This window comes from Callionymus lyra, chromosome 14 (assembly GCF_982586985.1).
Source record: "Callionymus lyra chromosome 14, fCalLyr1.hap1.1, whole genome shotgun sequence".
In the NCBI taxonomy this organism is placed as follows: domain Eukaryota; kingdom Metazoa; phylum Chordata; class Actinopteri; order Syngnathiformes; family Callionymidae; genus Callionymus; species Callionymus lyra.
Window position 1 is genome coordinate 14,087,332 of NC_141831.1, and position 22,002 is coordinate 14,109,333.

The following is a 22,002-nucleotide window of genomic DNA, read 5'->3' on the forward strand; positions in this document are numbered from 1 at the left end:
AAGCACTCAAGCCTCATTTATATATATATATATATATACAGTATATACATATATATGTATATATACAGTATATATATGTATATTTCTTTTTCATTTTGTAAGGAACAATAAATATATTTATTTAACATTATCTATAGTGTTTTTTTCGCTACATTTAATCATCTATATAGTTAGATCCTGAGTTAAATTGGACAGTTCACGAGTGAGAAATTCTCCCACATATTAGTAAATCCAAATGGTCCTCAAAGCAGCGCTCTCAAATCACAAGTCTTTTTGCATGTCCCGTGATAACTAATAGTTATTTTGTTGATTATTATCTATATCACATGTGTCTAAATACAGTCGGTCAAGTCATCGTATCGGGCCAGTTGTGGCTGAAAATAAATGAATGTTCCTGATCATATGGTGACCTACAAAGATGCCGGTATTTAGGTTAGGTAGAACTTTATTGATCCCTCAGGAGGTCTCCTTCGGGAAATTGTTTTTTTTTTCAATAGCCAGAGCAATACAGCAATTATTCATAAAAAATAAGAACAACAACAAAGAGAAATAAAGAGAAAGAACAAGATGATGCAATCTAAGTCTAAAGATAAAGAACAAGAACATAGATAATAAAAAAAATAACAAAGACAAAGGATACAAAGACTAACATAGAACAGAACATCCAGATACTCTTACTCCACTCCTGCCCCCGAACTCAGAAATGTACCATTTAATAGCATGAGGAATGAATGAGTCCTTGAGTCTATTAGTGTTGCATCTGGGGAGGAGCATTCGTTCTCCATCTGCTTCTCTGCTCACTGATGACGGTGCTGAGAGGATGACTGTCATCATCCATGATGGACAATAGTTTAAGATAAGATGAGTACATAATTGGTTTAAAAATATATAAGATTACCTCCCATAAGAGTTAAAAAGATGTCCAAGGAAAGACATTCGAAAAAGAATGTTGAAGGGTGAAAACCCGAAGATGATTGAGACATATCCACCCTTAATAATGAAAAGACAAAATCACAATTACGCTTCCTATTAAATATTGTTGGTTAAATATACAGTTTCGATAAGATTTTGTGTTCCAGTAACAAATACATTATTTTTGCTTAGTTTTAAATACATTCAAGGAAAGACTCTCACAAAAAAGGATATAAATAATATTATATAAAAATTAAATTACAACCTTGCAGACTAATAATAACAGAGAGTCATCTTATTCATTTGTAAAAAAAACAAACATTATCAACTTTTCAAAAGGCCACAAAATTCAGATTTTCCACCCTGACTGAGACACTGATTGGCTGCTTCCCCACTTTCACCCTTTCCTAAGGACGATTAAGGATTATTATTTTAATTGAAAACATGTGGTGAATGTTTCTAATAAATTCTAATTAAATACTTAAAAGGAATCTCCAAATGTATTGAAGGATTTTTTTAACTCTTTAAAATGACTTGAAAAGAGTCAAAATGTCCCGCTGAAGGAATTCAACAGTCCTTTAAGGTAGAGATGGTCTGATGAAGCTTCATGAAGCAGTGTCATTATTTTCAGAGCCCACTAGATGGCGGTCTCTGCACTACTTTCCTCTGTTTTGAACAATTGTCATAATGAAACATCACTTCATCATTTTTAAACTAATGGCGCCACCTACTGACATCTAAACAATATGACACTGTTTCATCACTACTTTAAGGCGCTAAATTAGAATCAAAAAGTTTAGTTCTTAAATACAAACTAAACAAATTGGACTTTATCTGAAAAAAAAGACATAAAAAAATTAAAAATATAACTTGGAAAAAAGTGTATTCTGCAATGTAATCCACTGTTGCCCTGATCATTTATATATACTCTGGCCTAATGTAGTTTTAAATCATTTCTTTTAGCTTTTTAACTAAAATCAAGCAACATTTACTCGCGTCAATAGATATAAATAAAGATAAAAAGTCACACTTTCAACTCTCAACTGTGTTTTAGGCCATTCATAAAATAAAAATATGATTTCTTTTCACTTAAATTATCATTTTATAATGAAAAATCATTGACTCAATTTAACTTTTTGGTTTGGCTGGTAATTTACCGACACTCCCTACCTTCCTGATGCATCACTCCTCCCTCGCTTCAGACCTCCACCCGACTGTAAATCTGGTTGCATGGATGCTGAGGAGGAGGAGGAGGAGGAGGAGGAGGAGGAGGAAGAGGATAGTAGCAGGAATAGGAGAGAGAGAGAGAGAGAGAAAGAGAGGGAAGAGAAAGGCGTAGCAGGACACAAGTATCTTGGAGGACAGTCTGCTGTCTTTGTGTGTTATATCCGAGCGGCAGCGCCAAGAACAAGAGCGAGAAGATTTACCGACATTAGACGGATTAAATCAGCAGCTTTTTTTTAAATGAACTTGACCAGGGACATTTTTTTTTTTTTTTCCCAAATTCATCATCAGCAAACCAGAAAGAGTTTCCAGCATGTAAACAGCAAAAAAAAAAGTGCAAACTCCAGATCATGGATTCAACAAAGAGGGATTCGCAGCATCGTGGACCTGGTAAGTTTTAAGCTAAAAAAAATGTGGATGAATGTTCAAACTACATTTAAGAAAAAAAAATGATGTTTGTTGAGCGGAATACTTGTCACGGGAAATATAGGTCACTTCAGGGAGCTCAAGTAAATCACCAGATGACTCAATTTTTGACATGGTTGACAGGTGGCGGTTAGGGTGATGAAGAGGAAAGAAGGCTTGTCAGGACGTGTGTGTGAAGGAGCGATGGTGGGAGTGTGTACACCAATCCCTCTCATATTTGCATATTTTAGTAGTTAATCTCTTGCCCACACACATACACAGAGTCTATAATGTTGTTGACTACAAAGCACTCAAAGCTACAGGGGTCCCCATAACGCTGGGTAAATGTGTTTGTGGCCACATGAGCCAAATGATTGGTGTTCAAACAAATATGAAACTCGATAGTTGTTACGTAAAACCTCTATTCACATGACATCTCTTGGCTTTTAAGATTATAACTTTGTAGAAAACATAAAAATGCCCAAAACCAAAAGTAATGAAAGGATGAAAAATGTATTTTATCTAAGATGATGGGTGTCAGTTTGAGTTAGAAAAAGAGTGACCTTGAGAAAAACACGCTTTTTTTTTCAGTCCAGACTTCTTCTGAAACCCTCAGAGGTTCCGACGTCAAGCGGGAAACATCGTCTCTCTGACGTGTCCCGGGTTCTGCCCCAAGGTCTCCTCCTAGTTTAACATGTTTAAAACACCAAACTGAGCCTGAGAAACCTGGGTGTTTTATTTGACAAAGACATGTCTCTAGTTCAACACTGCAGAAAACTGACCAGAAACTGTTTCCTTCAACTGAAAAATATCTTAACTTGGGAAAATTATGTCACAACACGATCAGGAGCTTATAATCCATTTGTTTGTATCTTCTCGTTTAGACTATTGTAAAAGTTTATTTTCGTGTCTAAACAAGAAGGATCTGTCTCGCCTGCAGTTAATACAAAACTCTGCAGCGGGAATTCTGACCCGCTCTAGTAGAAGAACTCACATTTCCCCAATCCTTGAAAATCCTTCCAGGCTGTTGCTCCTAAGCTTTGGAACGATCTTCCTCTCCTTCTAAAGTATATATTTTAACTGTGTATTGTTTTTGATTGTTAAACTACTTTGTGACCCTGGTCTAGAAAGGCACTTTACCAATAAACTTAACTTACTTATTTACTTACTTACCTCCTATTGACAAAGATGTCCAGAAAAAAGCATCTTAAAAAGTTGCCCACGTAACCTCAACTTGTTTCTTTCCATGTGGAGGAGAGTTATATTTGAGTCTCTCACGAATGACTGAGCACTTTAACCTCCTCTGACAAGGAAAAGTAATTTGGGCTGCTCGTATCCGCCATCTTGTTCTTCGGGTCATGACTAGTAATAGTCTGATGAAGCTTCATGAAACAGTGTCATATTGTTTAGAGGTCAGTAGGTGGTGCCATCAGTTTAAAAATAATGTGTCAAAATAAAGGAAAATAGTACAGAGACCGCTATCTAGTGGACCCTTAAAATAATGACACTGCTTCATGAAGCTTCAATGCTTGAAAAAATCTTTAGAAATTAGAAAATATGATATATTATGAATATTTATGTTACATTTTATACATATACATTATACATTTTAATATAAAAGGTTTACGTGATTAAAACGTAGCTGTTAAAAAAAAAAGCAGATAAATCCCAAGATCAAAATATTGTTTTGCTTTCACATTGTTTATCTTTCCAATTTCACTTTGACCTTGTGGCGGCCAGAAGTGTCCCGTCACCGACCACTACAGATAAAGACACATACGGGAAGAGAAAGTGTTCGTCCCGTGAAGGCTGAGTATTCTTTCTCTGTTGGTAATTAATAATTCTTCTTGGGCTCCTGTTTGAAATGCTAATATTATATAGATCATATAGGAGGCTGACACCATTAGCACGAACAGATTAAAAATTCATGTGGTTGAAACCAGTAAAAAAAAGTTTTTAAACCTGCTTATTTTTAGGTAGAATTTCTAATGGAATCTGTTGCACTTTTTGAACACTGTTGAAAGTGCTTTATGTCAAAATGAATAGTCAAACATTATAGTTTGAAAGCAAATGAAAAATTACAATATTTATGACAAATACAAACCGTCAAAAATAAGTGAAATTAGCTTATTCAATGTATTTTCAGTTGCAAAGCTTTATTTATATTCGTTGATAAAATTTAATTTTTATTTTAATGTAACATTATACTTTATTTGTGTCATTTGTATTGTTAAAAACATGATTGCTGTAAAGGGGAAACTGTCCACCTGATTTAAATTAGATAAAAAAAACAATGTAAAATGACTTATTCGGCAACAACATGACAAATAACCTTAAAAAAGTACTGATTTTTTTTCAATAAAGCCTCAAAAAATGCATTACCTTGTCATAGAGGCAGAACATAATATAAAAAAGGAAATAATACGAATGAAATAAAAAGAGATTCATTATATAAAACACATATTAAAATAAAACAAGAGTCCAATCCATGCATTTTCTTTAAACCCAAATCCTGAATTGCTTCTTATTTTGTAGAATTTGCTGGTACCGACAAAATTGCTAAAGCATGCAACGAAAAGGTCTGAAAGTTCCAAACAATCATATATATTTTTTGTTGCTGCTCCAAAGTGGTTTGGATAGTGTATCGTGAGGTCAACATCATTTGTGCAGTGTTCCATGTCTTGAGTTCACGCTGCTTACTTTTTCTCTTTTTTTTCCCCTGTTAGCTCCTTTTATATGGATTAAATGACGTGGAAACGCTGCTGCCCTCTTGATTTCTGAAACTTTAAAGTCAAGCCGACAAGGGGATGGGGAGACGAGCCGCTGACCTGACGACTCCAGTTCCAGTTTTGGGTGTTCCGGCCTTTGTCGGAGGCTGGAAGGCGGCGTCGGCGGACAGGAAAAAAGAAGCCCTGCTGCAAACTTTGGGTCTGAACTGCAGCATTGGCGTTCAGACGTCCCCGGCGATCAACAAACCCACAACCCTTCTACCTGAAACTCTCTTCTCGTCCGCCGATGATCAGGCATCCAAAAGCTACGTCGCCAAGGAAACAGAGTACAAGGAGATCCTCGCGACAAAGGAGAAAAGGACGGCGTTGAAAGTGAAAAGTGGCGAGCTGAAAACCAAGAAAGAAGTGACTTTTAAAACAGTTGGAGGTGAAAACTGCCACAGGAACATTAAGGAGACTTTTCCCAACGTCTTCACAGGGAATATTAGCAACTTTAGGACTAAACCTACCGGTCGTTTCTCCAACGGCAGCGTCGTGGATTCAGACATGATGGGAGGGATCAGCGTCTTAAGCGAGGAACCCTCGGGTGGAAATAGAAAAGGTGGTAGTAGTAGAGAACAAAGTGGGAAGGCCTTGGTTTACACAGCTTTAAGCGTGCAGGAAAATATATGCGGCAATTGCGGCGGGTCACAATCGCTGAGTAGTAAGTGTTCCACCCAGATAAGGAATCAATCGAATCAGCATCAACTCAGAGACGGACTCAAGTTGGACAACATTCACCTGCAATGTAGGAAAATGCCTTTCCAGGCGTATCCGCTTCATCCAATAGACGGACCATCTCCGGCAGGTAACACCGGTGCAAAAACCGTCACTATAGCAACCATTGAAACGAGGAACGATCGAAAACCTCCGTATCGACCGCCGGGTTTTAGACTGGTGACTCCGCTCATGGCCACGGCCACCAAATCCAACATCCCCTCATTGTCTCGTCCGAAGATCAAAGTCCACCAAACGACAATAGATACAGCCAACAGTTATGAAGCGCAGGAATCCAAACCTTTGATGCAAGAACCAGGAAGAGTCGTTGAAAACGGCTCAATGTTCTCGCACTCACTTCCAGCTTTGGACAGAACAAATGAACCTTCCCGAGCCCCTCAATCCCAAACCATCGGTAAAACATCGACGTGCAATTCAGGTGCCAACAGCCAATCAAACCACCGGCCGAACTCAGGAATTAAACATTGCTTCAAATCTGCTTCTCTCGACATGCCGGTTAGCGAGAATCATCAGACGAACTCACAAGTGGGGATGAGTACAAGCGAAGAGCTAGTTTCCGCAGCGGCGTTCGGTAACACTCTGTGCAAGAAGAAAGCCCTCAGGAACTCTTCCAACCAAGTGAAATCTTCTTCGGCTTCATCCTCTTTGTCTACACTGAGGGAACACCACAACAACAGTGGCTGGCGCGCCTCTCTTCAAACGGACGCGACGCCCAAACACGACAAATTGGCCGGTCATTACGAGACGCTCCACACAGCAGAAGAAGTCGCGGCTAATGACGCTAATGAGCCCGGTTTCCGTCGCCCCGATCAGGGAAGCATCGCCGTGGGAAAACGGGATCCCGAGAGCGGGAATTCACTTCAGAGCGGCAACAACCAGACGGCGGACGCTTCGGCTAGCGAAGCGAGAAGTGTTCCCGATGAGGACCGCATGTTAAATCAACGAACGCCATCGGTTTTGCGGCGGGAAAATCCGAACCCGTCGCATGTCGCCGACTATCCCAAAAGCAACTCCGCGATAAAGTCGGGGAGCGCTCGTCCGCAGTGTCGGATGAACACGCGGGAAAGTAGCAGCACTGGCCATAAAGAATACGAGGAACACCCTGTACAATCTTTCGCAGGGTCTAGATCAGAGGTCACGGGCGTATCGACCACGCGTGGAAATGTTCAATCAAATCTAGATAAACGTTCATATGAATCGATCGACGCGGGCGAGACACAAACAAGCTACAAGCCCATTATCTCCGATGTCGTCCATCAAAGCGTGGCGTCGCTACGAGCGGCGACTCGCTACAGGGAATTGTGCGCGATTTGTTTCGAAGACGTCGGCGACGAGACGCCCGCCGACCGCAGGGCAGTAATAACCCCGAAATTAAGCGCCCCGAAGCCAGGGGACAGCTGTACGGCGCACTCGCACCCGGCCGGTGCCGCTTTTTTACTGCCGCCGTCCCCGCAGTGTCGCCAGTCGGCGAACCTCCGGGAGAGGCTGGAGAGTGTGGAGGCCAGTCTGGTGGCCAACAAGGACAGGATCCGGACTCTTCTCAACATCATCTACGACCTGGAGGCGTGTCACTCTCCCAGCGCTGGGTAAGAGGATCCGTTCGCTTTAGATCATGAGATATAAAAGATGAGACGCAGCCTCGGAGCAAGATGGTCTTGGGTTCAACCCCAGCTGTAGCAGGGAAGGGGCAATTTAATTTTCTCAGGGGTCACATTAAAGACTGTGAATGTTGGAGGGGACATCAAACCAAAAGCAAAAATAAGTTTAAAAAAAAAAAAAGATCAACTAAAGAACATAACAAAAAAAAAAAAATGCAGATAAGATATTCATAAATAGTATTTTTAATATGGCGCCTTTAATGAATGACTATAAAACCTATTTGTGAAGTAAGAAATCAAAGTTTTATTTAGTTGATCCAAAAGAAAATCAGAATATTTGTGAAGATAACAATAGTAAAGTGGATGATAGAATCAATAAATACAATAAAAACAACAACACAATAGTTATAATGATAGTAATAACACAGCAAAATACTTACAATCAAGGGCAAAAATAATAAGAACACCACACAAGGTCAGGTAAGGCTTGAAAGAGTAAATGTTCAAAATTCAAAATTGTGTATTATGTTTATTGTAAATTACGTGAAATATAAGTAAATTATATTATAAGTAAATGTAAAGATGAAATTCAACACCAACGACCTATATATATATATTGAGAGAGAGATTTTAATTAGAAAGATTGATCAAATGTATCTAAATACTAAAACCTATAATATAAATTTGATCAGATATATATTCAAAAAGAAAAATAAGAAAAAAATTGGGCCACAGTCAGATATGATGGAACACTAAATAGCAATAACTAAATACTAGCAATAGCAATAAATAATAATAATTATATACGTAATACATTTGATTTAATGCGCTTTTCGGGACACTCAAGGTCACCGTTTGAATTAGAATTATCAAAATGCATTAAAGCATAAAAAGCAGCAGCAGTGAAAAGTGAATAAATTGTGTTTGCTTTTACAGATTTCTCTTTTTTTTAGGTATGTTAAGTAAGTAAGTAAGTAAGTAATTTTTATTTGTATAGCGCTTTTCCAAACCAGGGTCACAAAGCGCTTTAACAATCAAAACAATATTCAATAAATATATACTTTAAAGGTCAAGATAAAACTGAGTTAATGCAACATTTATCTCTGTGTTTGTTGTAATTTCAAATAATTATGAATTATTTGATTATGTAATGACTCCAATTGTATCCATATACAGTTGTAAACTAAATGCATGATATACAATAATTTATACAGACTCAAATCTATCTATATAAACATGATTTTTGTCTTAATAGTATGCCGTTCAAAACATTATAACATAAGAGAAATTCAACTAATTTTCTAACCCCATTTTTTTTGGGCCTCTGTGACAGAAACCTACTTGATTCAATGGGGGCAAGACTCTCAAAGAGATTTTTTTTTTAGCAGCAAGTCTGCCCAGCAGCGATGTGTCTCCGTCAATCAGTCTCATCCCGTTTGGTCTGCTAATGAGTTGTGACCGTCGCCTAGGTCATGATTTAGAATAACCAGCCGCTGATAGGGGAATAACGTCTGACGTCATTGCGCTCAAGCTGGTCATTATTGCCTACGGTCTTTCATTGATCATGTGGAAAATCAGATTCCGGAGTGAAATTACGTTTGTCTTTTATTAGTGGGAGGAGGAAAACTGCAAGCGACCTCAAGAATTGCTCCACTTGCCAGAAGACTGCTTGCGCCATTTACAGGTGAAGTGAAGGTCAAATTTTTCTTTTTGTGTGTGTGTGTCACCCTGACAAAGTTTCTGTCTCAAAATGCCTTTAACATTCTTGAACCTTACTGGTTCTACACACAGCAAGTCTTTCCATTTGTAACACAACGACTCTTCTTCCCGGAACTTCTGTCCCTAGAGGTGAGGCGCATAGATGCGGCGCCTCACCGGCTTTTATTCGCTTAATTCAACGATCAGCGGGAACTATTTTATTCCCACAAACATATTAAATACATAGCGCTGACTGTAGAGAGTCATACTGTATAACAAATATTTTGGTTAAGTTAATATTCGAGAGGCTCAGCTTACCTTCAATAAAATATTGAATACATTTGCGTTATTTTCCCAATACCAAATTGATATCAACGGCATCAATAGTATATATATATATTTTGGATGCCGAACCATATATTATATTTAGTATAAGTTTGTATAAAATAATTGTATTTTTAATAAAAAATCAACATGAGAGTATCTGTTTTTGTGTTGCCACTAGATGGCAGCAGTCATTACATCCTCCGCGGCTAGAGGAACAATGAAACCCTGCAAGATGACTGAGGACGAGAGGATACAGTCGACTCTAGCAAGCTTTTAAAAGCTGACGTTTGAACTTATTTTTCTGTTTGGTTTGGATTGTAAAATCTGCAAAACCAGAGTATACAGATAATAGTACAAATATATTCTTTGTTCCTACAGTATCAGAATGTATTGCAATATATTGTATCGTAGCCATTGTATCGTGATACGTTGTATCTATTCTCACCCATAATCATTACCGTTTAAATCTCCCCCTCTAATCACTCTGTGGAGATTAGGCTCCTAATTTTTCCAGTTTGCTGCGATTTAATCCTTACAAATTTCTATAATACATCCTGTGTTTTTGTACTGATCAATTGATCGAAGTACTATAAACGTAGAGCTCTTGTTAAGCATTCAGTAGTAGTCACGCACTTCGTGACAAAGTGGCTCTTTCATGAACAAGATTGCGCGACCGTCAACGCAGTCGACACTTTTTAAAATGGCGGATGCTTTCACCAACAGTGACGGCCCGTTGCACTTCAGATGAAATTAATCATTCACTGCTCTGGCAGCTCCCCAAACAAAAACTCCGCACCGCTTTGTTTTCGTAGCTGGAGGAACACAGGAAACTCTCGCTTTCCTCCCAGAGGACTCCATAAATCTTTCAGCGTAAGTGCCAGTTCCATTGCTCAGCAGATATGACTCAATTTATCCAAACATTCAATTTACGGAGTTTGTGATAGAATGTTGTAGTTTTAATAAAGAAATGGCTCCTGATGCTCACGTCACTTTTTTTGAAAAGTAATTACTTGAACTGCTGTTGAAGGAGGACATTTCTCTTTGGCAGACAAATCGCTATTATCCAAAATATGAAGTCCACGGGGTTCAAGGACAGTGATGGGTGACTTTGTAAGAGCCTTTGGAAAATGACTTATTTTTTCCCATATAGGAAGAAGATATAAATAAAAACCTATAGCAAAGAATATAGCAATGTGAAAACAAAAAAAATGTGATTCAGTCCAGAAAACTATGGAATACTAGAAGTCACAATTAGAAAATAATAACATGTTTGTAAATAGAGATTAAATAAAAATATATATTGAAATACGCTACCTTTAAAACAGTTTTAGCACCTAGCTACAACAACCTCATAATGTAAAAAAAAATTCACTTTACCAAATTGATATCAACAGCACTATATGTATTTTTATTTTGCTTTCAAGTCCTATTTTATATTTATCATAGTTCTTATTTCAAGTGTGTAAAAAAATAATAATAATTATATATTTTACTTACAGTACGTGTCAATTTTTGTGCTGCAATCAAACTTCCATCAGCAACTTCAACTTCAATACATTCTACACAGCTTGAGAATCAATGGAATCCTGTGAGATCCCAGAGATGACTGAGGACGAGAGGATACAGTCAACTCCATCTGATTTTAAAGCTGTTGTTTGGACATATTTGGGTTTCAAAACAAATGAAAGCATCGACGACTTCGTCAAGAGTCATGTGGTCTGTAAACTCTGCAACACCAGATTCAAGTACTCGTCAATACTACAAACATATCCTTGCACATGCACATGATTCTTGACAAAACACACCCGTAATCATTACCGTTTAAATCTTCCCCTCTAATCACTGTGTGGAGCTTAGCTCCGCCCTTAGGTCGGTTGGTACTTTTGTAATATTTATTGATTCATAAATGTAAAGGATTGTCTTTAAAAATGCTTAAAAGTATTTTTGTTGTTGCATCTCTCTATTTCCAAACACTTAATTATTACCTAAATGTGGCTCTCATGGTATTCCATACCATCACTGTTTATAAAAACACTAACAAAACAGAGAAACAAGTGGAAAAAAAAAGGATAAATGATGTAAGACATAAACAACATATGGTATATCATTGCGAGACCATCTCTTGTTGCTATTTTCGGGGACATCACGCCTCGTTTGAGATGATTTTATTTTCCTCGTGGCAACTATCATGATAGGATTTAGCAGAACATAACAGCAGCCGTCCTGTCGCTGAGATTCAAAGGACAGTAACGTAAATATGTGGAACTATGTATTTGAATCATGGTTGTTTTTATTCAACAAATCATGGGGGAGTTGTCTCATGTTGTGAGTTGTTTTCTGTTGCCCAAAGCATCTAAATTAGACCTGACGGTATGTATGAGGCCCTCGTGAATTCAGAGGAAAACTACAAAACTGATGAAGTAGAAATAAGAACCAACAAACTGCTTATTTTGTACTTGTTTTCATATTCTTCTTTCCTGGTTTTGGTTACTTAATCATCAAGGTTGGTTTTAAGGAAATTCTTTTTTAAGTCCCCTCCATTTATTCTTTTGTTTTTGTCAGTTTTTTTCCCCCCATCTTCCAAAATAATTTAAAACAATAAAACTTTATTGATCCCTTGGGAAATTTCCTCTGAGAAATTATGATTCCAGTCACCACACAGCGGCCGATAGAAGAACAAAGTGTACAAAGATCAATAGGAGCATAAATAATAAATAACTAGAAAATAAGAATTTAAATTAAAAGTAAAAAATAAGTGCAGTTCACTACACTGTCTAGATTGTTAGCAGGATACAAAGTATAAACCTAGACTTTTTTTGTAATTTGAGTATTGAAAAACATAGCTAAAAGAAAAGTGTAATGTTATTTATTACATATTCTAGTTAGTTTTTTTTACTTTCCATCTTTTTTTCTTAATTTACAATTCTAATTTTTCAGCTTTTTTATATATTAAGACTCCCTTGTCGGCCCCTTACAGTAGTCAGAGAATGAAATGTGGGCCCCTAAGGAAATTAAATTCACCACCCGTTGACTGAAATATAATTCATAAAGAACCTTGTGATACTATTTATTACGACCATTTGTTTTGTCAGTAGAGTTTCACAACAAGACATTAAAAATTTGAAATTAAAAATAACCATTTTAAAAAGTATGTCTTTGTATCATATACTTAACTTTCTGAGCCAGTTGGACAAATCTAACACATGGATCAAAAGTTTTTTTTAGTTGTTCTTTTCAAATCATGTTAAAGTTATTGCTTTCAATGTTTTCAATGGCACCAAAAACCATCTTAACCAGACCTAAGGAAACTGAATCTGGTCCCTGATTCTATTTATACGGCCCTAATGAGGTGAAAGGGAAACTATAAAACTGGTGAAATATCATATAAATAACATGATATTGTTCATCATGGTTTCTTTCTTTCCGTTGAATTGTTTTGTTTTTATCAGTTATTTTTTCAACCCTCATTTAATTTGACAGAGAATGGATTAAAAAATTGAATTAAAAAATATGTATAACAGTTTAAGCTTATTGTTTTGAAATAAATTGCATAAATACACTGGAAAAAACACCCTTTTCTTCATAATTTATGTTTTTGTTTTCTCTATTAGGGCTACCTTATTTACACAGTCATAGAATGCAATGTGGCCCCTGAGGAATTGTCACATATTTAGGGAAAAACACCACTGTTTATTAGAATACTATAATACTTTTGGCACTTCTTAAGTCAGTAATATTGCACTACAAAGCGTAAGGTTAAGGTAAGGAATTGTAAAAGGGTTTAATCTTTAAGAAGGTGTTTGAATGATCTACTAAACTTTTTGAGCCAATATGAAAAATTTAACATATAAAGTATAATAATTTTGTGTTTAAAGTTATTTCAGAGTTAGAAACTGCACTACCTGTGCCTTAACTTTGTTAATTTTGTTGATATTCTGTTTATTAGTTAATTATTGAAGTACTGTTGATTATTTATTTCATTTTGTTGATTATTTATTTGTATTTATTTCTTATTTTAATGTCTTGCATACGTGTATATTTGACAAAAAGGATCTTGAACTTGAACTTGAAGTCAAAATAGTAAATATCAGAGGTTGAATTCTCCTTTTATCTAAGGTTGAAGTGTGGAAAAAGGGGGTGGGTGGGCGTCAGTATCACATCCTTCACACGTGTCGACGCGAGGGTCCAGTGAGAACGCTCAACAGGCAGCGACGACCTGACAGCGTGACTGATCTGGCAGTGGATCAGTTGCCTGCATAACTGTGGACAGACATCCACGGCGCTTGCCAAAATGTACCGCGACTGCCATCAGTTTAGAAGGGATGAGATCCTCGGGGCCAATAGTCAGAACATATGCCGGTGCGGCGGGCCCTCGGCTCCAGAGACATCCCAATCCGCCTGTTTTCACCAGAAGGAAGTCTAGACCTTTTTATTTATGAAGACGGAACATATTTTAGCATTAAAAATACACCCCCTGAAACATCAACCCGTTGCCGATAAATAAATAGTTTATCGAGATACATTTTTTAAAACGAGTGAAACTTTCGACGCGATTCGTCTTTTTGTTACCGACTTTCATCTTTCTTATCGCCCTTTTGTCAAATCTTGCATCAGGTGTGAAGCGCGAACACGCTCGGCGCTCGTGAAAAAAAAACAGGCAGGAAGGGCCGAGGGATGTCTTTTCCCCCGCCTTGTCAAAAATATAGCCTCGTTCGCTACAAAGGGAAATCCATGTTCTGTCTTGAAATAAAGATGTCGGACAAGTTTTGAGTCTCGTGTAACGTGAGGACGAGTCTCCGATGCGTGAGGATTTTTTACAGAAACTGTCAGAGACGTTTTACGAGTCAGGTTTTTCGTGATAATCCGTCAGGTTGAATCAACACGATCCTCATGTTTTTACCTTTTTTTTTTTTTTTCGTTTTTCTTTCGGCAGTGTGGAGTACGACTTCAGGCAGCAGGAGAAATACTTCACCGAGGTTCTCAATCACCCTGGGAATGACGCATCGTCGCACCACCACCGACGTCTGTCCCAGTCGCAGCACTTGAGGTGGATCAAGAGCGTCGCCAGGAACCTGAAAAGGTCGAAGGCCAAGAGTAAAAAACTGTGCAAGACTCTGTGCAAAAGGTTGGCCAGAAGGATCGATCAGGTGTAGGACTGCAAAAAAAAACGATGTGTGTGTGACCACAAATAACAACATCCCATTGAGGAAATATATTTTGTAGGTACTGAGAAGGTACTGGACTTAGTTTTGGATCTGAGAAACATTTCACTTTTTGATCCAGAATTTTACTCCGATAAGCTCTTTGAACTGAAGTTAAGCCAAAAATTGCTACTGAATGCTTTACATATTGTACAACAGCGCAACAGAATATGTGACGAAAAATGTTCTATAGTGTATTTTGTCATATTATAAGAGACACGTTTATTTATTGGTGTGATGAATTCAGAAGAAACGCACTTTATTATATTGTTTGAAAAAAAATGTAAATATTCCTAATATCTTTTGAGGAGTTACAAAAATATGTATCTTAAATTGACATTGGGATAAATATATTAGCTAAAAAAACAAAAAAGAGTATCAATATATTTTTATATCAGGCTAGAAAATTCTACTGAAATAGAAAAAAATAAATTACAATAAAAAAATGTTTTAACCCCAGCGTTTTCTCAGGGTCAAGGTGACCCAAAGGCCTGAAAACAAATGTGTTGGGGTATCCCTTGTGTTGCCTCTGGGTCAAGGTGAACGACTTCCACCACTACACCACTGAATTTTAAAATTTATCCTGGAAGAAACTGGCAGCCAGTGAAGAATTTTAAGGATGGTATAAATGTGAGTTCTTCTACTAGAGCAGGTCAGAAGTCTTGCTGCAGAGTTTTGTATTAACTGCAGGCAAGACAGCTTCTTCTCATTTAGACACGAAAAGAAACTATTACAATAATCTAAACGAGAAGATACATGCATGGACAATAAGCTCCAGATCGTGTTCTGACGTCATTTTCCTAAGTTTAGAGATTTTTCTCAGTTGAAGGAAACTGTTTCTGGTCAGGTATAGGTTATATCTGGTCAACAAAGGTGTTTTCAGTAGAGATGTGCTGATGAAGCTTCATGAAACAGTTTCATGTTGTTTAGAGGTCAATAGGTGGCGCTATCAGTTTAAAAATGATGCTATATTTCATGAGACTTCGTGAAGCTTCATCAGATCATCACTAGTTTTCAGGCATTTGGGTCACCTTGACCCTGAGGTAACACAAGGTTTAAAAAAAACAAAAAAAATATGCTATGAATAAAATTGCACAGACATAATATGTAGCAATATCCAAATATATTTTCTATAAATTTGACCAAAAAAAGGAAGGATTTCAGTTTAATTGATAATTAATGCAATTTTTCACCTTTGGTACCGTTAGCGTCTTTGTGAGTTTTCCGACAACCCTGTGAACCCGTCTGGTGAAAATTTGTTGACGTTTTCTCACCTCATGTATTTTCCAGATGAACACGTTTGTAGGTATGAAATGAAGAATAAAGCTCTTGTTGTTTCTCGAGGGCGTGAGAAACCGCATGAACGCGTGGAGGCCCGTCTTTGGGCTTTTCGGGCCAATTTGGTTGATGGTCTCGGACTCCCCGAACAATCTCACCGTAATAAAAGGTTTCTGAGAAAAACAAAGACGTGATGGAGTGCCGCGGTAATCACAGTGTTCTCCAGCGCAGTGTGGCAAAGATTGACCTCCAGCCACAGCAGGGTAAAGATATTTTTCTAGGAGTTCAAGTGTAAAAGGAGGAAAACAGAGATAATATTGTATCATGAGTATGAGTGTGTTTGTACAAAACTCTCTTTTCTTTGAAACATTTACATTAGAAAATGTGCTTAAGCACATTTCTGGAGCTAAAATCGTGTTTACCATAACCACACCCACTTTGCTGTGATTGGTCAAGCATCAAGACCTGTCACCGCGTGTCGGCAATCCAGGAAGTCTCCACCACCAAGGGACTCGTTGTATAAACAAAGCGGGGTGTGATTACAGCTGGCTGGAGGAGGAGTGAAGCCATTATTACGTCTAGAAAGGCGCTATATAAATAGAGATTATTATTATTATTATTATTATTATTATAATGGACTCTACTCTCGTAGCCTCTTGTCCGCTGAGATTTCAGATGTGGGAGAACTTTATAAATTAAAAACTTCAAAACGTGGTCATGATGAGGGGCATCTTGAAGAGGAAGACCATTTTAAATCACATCTCAAAACATATTTATTTATATCTGTTTATTGCACCTGATCACTGTGTTTTAATTGTGTTTTTACGGGTTTTAATGTTTTAATTCTGTTTTTATGCTTGGCTGTTTGAATCTCATGTGAGTGCCGAGAAAGGTGCTTCTAAAGAAAATTAATTATTATTATTATTAAATTAGTTGCCGTTTAAAGAAAATTCAGTTGTTGTTATTTAAACATTAATATATTTCATGGAATGAAAATGTTTAATATTAAAATAAACTTTCATTCCAATGCATTAACTTAAAATACAATCCTAAAAAAAATGTCTCTCAAAAGTTACTATTTATTTATTTGCTTTTCAATTAGTATTTAGTCTTTTTTTGGATCAAAATAGTTGATTTAACATATTAGCCATATTAGCAAAGCACAGTTTATTTTAGCCATTCCTTAAGTGAGAAAATATGATTATTATTGTTGATTTTGACACATTATATATTCTATTTTGAACAGCATTCCTGGCCATTCCTCCTCTTCAAGACTATTGGTTCATGAACAAAATGATCTGGCCTAAAAACACAGAGGAGAAAAAAGATTATTAGAAAAAATTATAAAGAACAATTCACAAAATCCCCCCTAAAATGAAATGTCTACCCTTACGCAGGCAACCCTGTTCAAAGTGAAACGTATATCGTGCTCTCATAGAGCAACTCATTATTTTGGTTCAATGGTCCATTCAGTGTTGAGCTGCTGAGAAGCGCTGATATAGTGGAGAGCATCGTCGACGAATGCAGTTTGATTTTTGCAGTTACGTGATCTTCATCCAAGGCTAGAAAGGGATGAAAAATATTCCCAAACATTTTTAAGAAAATGTGAACAATGGGACGAGGAACAGTCGAGGTTTAAAATAACCATCTGGATCCACAAATTATTTGAGGATTCGTCCCTCATTTTTTTTTAAGCTAATAAACAAGAAGCTATAGAAATAAATAACTTATTTTCTTGTTATCTGTGCAGATCACACAAGAAGGTCTACAGTGATGTTTTTTATGTGTTGCATTAAAAGAAGAAAAAGCCTACGGTTATTTTCAGCAAGTTGTCACAAATTAGTAACTTATATTTGACATGGATATAAGTGCATCATAATTATCTTGTTGTGGTGTATGATTAAATTATTTTAAATTTATTTAGATGTTCGTAACTGAGCATAATCCTGATTTAGCCCTGACTTAATTTATTTATTTATAATGAAAGTCAAAATTCAAGAGATCCAGTGGGGGGTAATAACTTTAACCCTTAAGAAAGTAGTCAGAAATTCTTATTTTTGATCATTTTTGGTTAACTAACCTATCCCTAACCTTGACCTAACCAATCCTAACTCAAATATTATCGAACATAACTCTAACAAACATATTTTTTTTGTGTTGTTAGAACTGTATTAAGGTTTTTTGGGGTTTATTTTCTCATCTTATACAATTTTGCAATAATAGATGAGTTCGATTTTAGAGTTATTGGCAAAAATGTTTGTTCATTTTAATGTAGCGACTGGAGCTCAGTTGTCTTCGTCTTCATCCGAAAAGACATGCTTGATGGAGTCTACTGACTCCTTTAAGAAACATCTTAAAACGTTTTTATTTGTTCAGGCTTTTCCTTGATTTTCTGGAACTCCTGTTGTGTTATCAGTTTTTATCTTGATCTTTAAAGTATATACTTTATTGAATATTGTTTTGATTGTTTAAGCGCTTTGTGACCCTGGTCTGGAAAAGCGCTATACAAATAAAAATTACTTACTTACTTACTTACATACTGCTCGACTGTAACGTCCATCTTGTATTAAAACTATATTATATATATTGTTTGATGGGCAATAAATACTCACATTTTACACAATGATTATTGTAAGGGGCCATCAAGCAAAAACGAAGGATTGAATGATTAAATATATAGAATAAATATGCTTAAATTATGATTTATTATTATTTTATTGTATTTTATAAAAACATTTTTTAATCCGTCTTTTCATTTCAGAAAATTATTTTTATATGTACTTATTTACTCTATATATATCATATTATTTAAAAATCATAATGCTTATTATCATAGTTGTATATATAATGAGGGATTACGGAGGATTAAATGTTTGAAAATAAGTTAAAAAAAAGGTTTAAATTATGATTTATTATTATTTTATTGTATTTTATTAAAAAAATGATTTTCTAATCTGACATAATGTCATTTTCAAATATTCACTTATATCTTTTTCAAGGGCAATAAATACCCACTACAAAGTCAAAAAGACTAGTAAATAAATACAAAATTAAATAGTTTTCTACAGGATCTTTGACCTCATGAGGGCCACATAAAAAAAAAAAAGCCAAAGGGCCAAAGGCTGCACTTTGAGCGGGCAATAAAGCTCATCATCCTCATCCTCATCATCGCTTTAACAACATACTGCACCCAATTACAATAAAAAACCTGAAGCAATCCTCACATTTGATGACTGGACAGTTGATACCCAGAATGCACCTGGGGCGTGCCTGTAAAATAGAACATAATAAAGTCAACTAGTGAGAGGGAACAAGGCGAGTCACGTAGGAATACTTTTTTTTTATGTACAAATGTGTCCTTGGAATCTACCGGAGGCTTCAAAACCACAGTCAGGTTGGAGGATCCACCGGTGGCTCCGTCAGCTCAAGGTAAATCCATTTCGTCCACGACAGTTATCGTTTTTGGGTAAACAGAGCTTTTATTCTGAAGGTGGTGCCGAAGCAGGTCAGACCGGCAGCCACACGACAGTGAGAAGGAGCTTGTTAGTCAGAAACATCACTCCGGGCTTCGCTCACGTCTCATCAGCGCAGCAGCAGGAGTGAAGAGGCCTGACAGTCTGCACGGCTGCAAGGCCTTTTTTCAAACTTCTCAAATTGGCTGACAACAATCAAATTTCAAGGCCAAAAATCCACGCCGTCTCTTTTCAACCACCAACGCACTGCAAACAAAAACCGGGGCGACATTATTTACAAATGGAACGCTTGTTTGAAAAGAATATATCTATATAGATATATATATGTTTTTATTAGTCTACTTTCAAAAACACCAGGGTTCACTACACACTTTTGTCCACCAGGTGGAAGAAACAACCATATCCATCATGTGCTTTTATTCGCTTTTGTTTTAACAAGATGTTGTGATACTTAATGTTGTCAGTAAATCACAGAGAAGACAGTAACTTCCAGTTCACCATGTTTACAATCCTACTCCCCTTCTCGTTCCATAAATACACATTATGAGTCCCTGCTGGATACAAGCTCCTCGGCTAAGGAAATTATCTTCCCAAATATCAATTTCTCAACCATTCCTAATGGAGGGTAAGTGAGTTCATCGTTTATATCGATTTAAAAATAGCAGGTTTATTTTTGTGTAACTATTTCCTGTCATGTAATTGGATTTTATCAGGTATATTTGTTACATTTATTGGAATTTAACGTCTTTCAGTTACCTAGCAACCAGTCTGTTGAGCTAATGACTACACTTTTTTATTTACAACATACAACAATTATTTTATCATATTCAAGAGGGGCGAAAAAAATCACACAAGGGTTCAAAAATACTTAAAGTTGTGAACCAAACAAAATGTAAATTAGCCAGGAAGTAGTATGGGTCTGATTTCTACATTATATTTGTATTCTTGGAGGCTTAATTTATCTGAATTATGTCTTAATTAAACCTCCTTCATCAAACATTTACCGAGATAATTACTTCAGACAAATACTTGTACTGTAAGTCTCTCTATGATTGTTGACATCAATAATGTCAGTTACTTATCTTATATTAATCACTGGCATCTTCATAGGTCAACATATCAACATTTATCTACTTTAATTTGAAGAAAACCATCCGAAGGGACGCATAAAATGACTTGACGGGCCAAATCTGGCCCCCGGGCCTTGATGATTTTCAACAAAAATCACATTTAGAAAAATAATTAAAAATCTATACGGTAGATGCGTTAAAAAGTTTGCTCAGATTAATTATAATTATAGATAAATATATCCAATAATGCACCAGCTTCCTCTCCACGCTTAAGATCAGGGGTGTCAGACTAAAATGTTGTGTAATCTCAGGGTCAAAACAAATGTGTTTGTGGTATCCCTTGTGTTGTCTCTGGGACAAGGTGACCGACCTCCCTGGCTTCCTTAAATTCATATGCAGTGATCGAGGTCATTCATCTTGACCCAGTTTTTTTGACCCAATTTGTTTTCGGGCCTTCGGGTCACCTTGACCCTGATATATCACAATGGTTCAACAGTCGCACAAACAAAATATATATTTACCTAAATGTCTTTTAACGGCTAGTATGAGTCTCACTGTGATTTTCAGGTTCAATTTATCTGCGGAATCTCTGAGTTCTACCCCTTTAACAAACACAAGTAAATACTTTATTGAATATTGTTTTGATTGTTTAAGTGCTTTGTGACCCTGGTCTAGAAAAGTGCTATACAAATAAAAATTACTTACTTACTTACTTACATACATTAAACTCTCTCCTTCAAAATAATTAAAAAATAATTCTGAGTTTGGGTAAAGAGTGGAGTTAAATGTTGATGAATTCTATTTTAATCTTTGCATACTTTGTATATACTTAACTTTTTTAAAAATCTATCTTCTTTATCTTTCAAAAAGTGTCATCTTGCAATTTTATTTTTATTGCACTTTGTTCTTACTCTTGTTTTATGAATTTATCGTCTGAATTGCTGTGTGCCGGAATCTATCTATACTTTTATTTTTCTTCAACCACTGACTCAACTCATGAAAGTAACGTCAAAAATATCTACTTTTAAAATGTCTTTTGGAAATTCAAGTATATATTGACAATATACACATATATTTTTCAATTCTTAGTGAATCCTAAGGGAACTAGCATTTTGTTCACGCAGAATATAGGAGGAAAATTGGATTAAAAATATAAATAAAATAGAATAATGGTGAAAGAATAACTCGGGTAACATTCATGGATGATATGGCTGGGATTTTAGTGTAAAGTAGAGCATATGTGCGTAACTATGGTGACGATTGGTCATAAGCTAAATGCCTAGAGAGGCTATTAAAGGGGAGGTTCACTC

General features: G+C 36.4%; 1 protein-coding gene across 1 annotated transcript; it reads left to right on the forward strand.

Annotated features, from left to right (window-relative positions):
* The first annotated feature begins 2,194 nt into the window (after positions 1 to 2,194).
* Positions 2,195 to 14,823, forward strand: LOC148066064 (uncharacterized). The gene is made up of 4 exons (XM_087808053.1): positions 2,195 to 2,526; positions 5,268 to 7,633; positions 9,258 to 9,329; positions 14,604 to 14,823. The coding sequence occupies exons 2-4, from the start codon at positions 5,349 to 5,351 to the stop codon at positions 14,821 to 14,823; spliced, it is 2,577 nt and encodes an 858-aa protein (XP_087664179.1). The 5' UTR covers positions 2,195 to 2,526; positions 5,268 to 5,348.
* The last annotated feature ends 7,179 nt before the right edge of the window (positions 14,824 to 22,002 follow it).

Excerpts from the sequence above, each read along its gene's own strand:
- LOC148066064 (XM_087808053.1), top strand. The coding sequence starts at position 5,349 with ATGGGGAGACGAGCCGCTGACCTGACGACTCCAGTTCCAGTTTTGGGT. Across the intron at positions 7,634-9,257 it reads TGTCACTCTCCCAGCGCTGG|TGGGAGGAGGAAAACTGCAA; the intron begins GTAAGAGGATCC and ends GTCTTTTATTAG. Across the intron at positions 9,330-14,603 it reads ACTGCTTGCGCCATTTACAG|TGTGGAGTACGACTTCAGGC; the intron begins GTGAAGTGAAGG and ends TTCTTTCGGCAG.